The 3,359-nt window shown below is 39.1% G+C and overlaps 1 protein-coding gene across 1 annotated transcript; it reads right to left on the minus strand.

Annotated features, from left to right (window-relative positions):
• Positions 1 to 203: 203 nt before the first annotated feature.
• On the minus strand, positions 204 to 3,100 carry LOC112501247 (pentatricopeptide repeat-containing protein At1g14470). The gene has a single exon (XM_025104956.1). The coding sequence runs from the start codon at positions 3,098 to 3,100 to the stop codon at positions 821 to 823; it is 2,280 nt and encodes a 759-aa protein (XP_024960724.1). The 3' UTR covers positions 204 to 820.
• Between the last annotated feature and the right edge of the window lie 259 nt (positions 3,101 to 3,359).

Below are 3,359 nucleotides of genomic sequence, written 5' to 3' on the forward strand. Positions count from 1 at the left end.
CACCCCTATATAGAGGAGTATGTATATATGTATGTATATGTATATATATATATATGTATGTATATATATATATATGTATGTATATATATATATATGTATGTATATATATATATATATGTATTTATAGGGGTTGGATTTGAGAGATAACACTAAGAAAAAGGGTCATCCAAACCATCTATCCATTTTAATTGGGTTGTGAATAATAGGAGAGGTTACATTGTCTTAAAATTAAATCCACGATTACAGGGGCGGATACATTTATATGTGTGCCATCTATTTTTAGATCCAACGGTTGAGTCTCCTTTTCTGAATTCTCTCCTTAACGTCCCTCTCTCTATATGTATGCATGCATCTATATGCCATTGTAGAGAGAAAATTGTCTAGGGCAACTTGTCAATTGCAAAATCCTTTGGTAAATTGAACTCGAGTCTAAGAAGTCTATGAAAATGTCAATAGATCCTACATGGTAACATGGTGCTGGCTGCTTACCTTTGAGCGTAGATTGCCATCTTCAGCTTCACAGCTAGGAATGTATCAACTGCATGATAGCATTGGCGTGATGGACATTCACTTTCGTAATCCTAGTTTGTATCCCTATCCCCACTAGGTCCCTTGTATGATTCAATGCATCAGCTTTCTTTGCTCATGATCAGCCACCACCGCATCAATGGTCACAATTGAACATCATAATCTTCATGATCGAGATCACTGGTATAGAAGTCAAAGTTGATGTATTAACTCCATTTTTTCTTTAAAGAAGCCCAAATCTGTTGGCACCATTTATATGTTATTGGATCTTTCTATTGGTTTGACAATAAGATTACCAGTGATCCATGCACGAACAAGAACCATTATTAAAACAATGGAATCTGTTGTTATCCCTCACGATGATTTCTCTGCCCTCCAACTTTGAGATCATCTTCATAGCCTCGTGGCAATCCCAGCATACCCTTAAGTTCTTCATTATTCGAATACTGGTCCCAGCTTCACTAACAAGAAGACCAAAACAAACTGCTAGTTTCTCACTATGAGTTCCCACCATCTCTTCCTTCTCTTCTTCTTCAACGTCTCTTAGCACACTATCCTTATCAGCTGTGTATCCAGCTTTCCTCATTTTCTCTCTTAGTTCCTTCAATAATTTGTATATATCGTTTGATCTTTCATGTGATTTATCACCTACTATAAACTTATGTAATTTCCCACCAAATTCCACCCAACTCCATCCGGTGGTTTTCTTTACACCTCCTAATCTCATTTCTCCTCTGATCCTCTCAACATCACCCCACCTCCCCATTGAAGCATACATATTTGAAAGCAAAACATAGTTACCTGAATTTTCTGGTTCAATTTTGAAAAGTTCCCTTGCAGCAAACTCCCCGAGATCAATCCTTTTTCGAATTCGACTAGCATTTAAGAGCGAACCATAGACTCCAGCATGGGGAACCATTGGCATTTTTTTGATTAATCTTTTTGCTTCATCCAACTTACCTACTCGACCTAACAAGTCAATCATGCATGCATAGTGATCCACATCTGGGTTACTGATAGATTCAAAGACTCTTTGACCTTCTTCTAACATTCCTGCATGACTGCAGGCTGTTAGAACACCAATATATGTTATTCGATCAGGTTGAAAACCATCTCCTTTCATCTTCCGCATTAAATCAATGGCTGAAAAGCCGTCACCATGAGCTGCAAAACCTGTGATCAAAGTGTTGAAGGAAATAACATCTCTTGTCTCCATTTCCTCAAAAACCCTTTTAGCATCTTTCATGCTTCCACACTTGGAGTACATAAAAATGACTGAATTGTAACCTGAAATGCTCAAACTGATTTGATTTTCATTTACAAAGTTTAAAGCCCAGTTTCCTAACTCCAAAACCCCTAGATGGCCACATGCAGATATCACACTGATCATAGTAACTTCATCTGGTTTCATGTCTTTGGACCTGATCATCTCTTTGAAGGCCTCAATTGCCATTGTCGATTGCCCATTCTGTGCATAACCAGCAATCATTGAATTCCATGAGACTACATTCTTTCTGGGCATCCTATCAAAGAGTTCTCTGGCAGAACTCAAATCACCAACCCGTGTGTATGCAGAAATCATTGCATTCCATGCGACAGCATTTCTGAATGCACCCAACTCTTCGAAAACCTTCTTCGCAGCTGCAAGATTCCCACACTTTGCATGCATGTCAAGTAACGCAATCTTAACAAAGGAGTTTAATCTAACATTCTTCTGATTGAGCATCTTCACAAGTGAATTTGCAAGATTTGGATCAGCACGGTCTGAGCATGAGGAAATGACAGCAACCCATGTTGTTTCATCAGGTTGAACTCTCCTATTAACCATCTCATTGAACAGCTCTATAGCCTCTTCTGCAAACCCATTCTGGGCATATCCAGATAACATTGCATTCCAAGAAACAACATTTTTCTCTGGCATTTGATCAAAATACCTCTTTGCAGTAACCAAATCTCGAGTCTTTGAATATCCAGAAACCATTGCAGTCCAAGTGACCACATTTCTCTCAGGCATCAAAGTAAACAACTTATCAGCTTCAACCTTATTCCCCCATCTCCAATAACCAGAAATCATAGAATTCCAATCTGCAACCATCCTTTCAGACATTTCATCAAACAGCTTACGTGCAAAACAAATAGGCCCATGCTTCGCATACACATCCATGACAGCATTACGTACATAACGATCACCTTGATGTCCCATCTTCAAAACATGACCATGAAAGACAATCGCAGCCTTACCCCACGATTTAATCAAGACAGGAAAGACAAAGGCGTCGGGTATAACACCAGAGACCCGCATACAATCAAAGAGGGCGATGACATCATCATGGGCTCCGACGTGGGAGTAGAACTTGAGCATGTTGGTGAATGCATAAACATTGGGTTGTTGGGCGGAGTTGAAAATGAGGCGGGTATAGAACGGCGGTGCACGGAGGCGCGTGCAGTGACTGATAAGGAGTGACACCCAATAGCTATGGTGTTGAAGTGAATGGTGGATGACCTGAGCATGGAACTGTGATAAGTGCTTGATTTGGGTTACTCTCAATGCTATTGCGTTCAAATGTGACATTAAACGTTTTGGTTTGCGAGATGTGATGACATGAGGATGCTTTAATAACATCCATCATACCAAAATAATTGTTGGCTTATTAGTAGTAAACTAATAATCTACTAAGAGATTCTCCAGGGCCGTTTATAAAATATTTACCCGGTAATTGATTATCAATAAAATTTAACACTATTATTTACTTATCGGGAGAGATTTTAGTCCATTAAAACGACATCACATGCAATAATTTACCCGGTAAATGCTTACCGTCGTCCTCACT

Source organism: Cynara cardunculus (assembly GCF_001531365.2).
Source record: "Cynara cardunculus var. scolymus isolate 2C chromosome LG 17, CcrdV1, whole genome shotgun sequence".
Lineage (NCBI taxonomy): Eukaryota > Viridiplantae > Streptophyta > Magnoliopsida > Asterales > Asteraceae > Cynara > Cynara cardunculus.

Coding starts and splice junctions, on each gene's coding strand:
- LOC112501247 (XM_025104956.1), bottom strand. CDS start 3,100: ATGTCACATTTGAACGCAATAGCATTGAGAGTAACCCAAATCAAGCAC.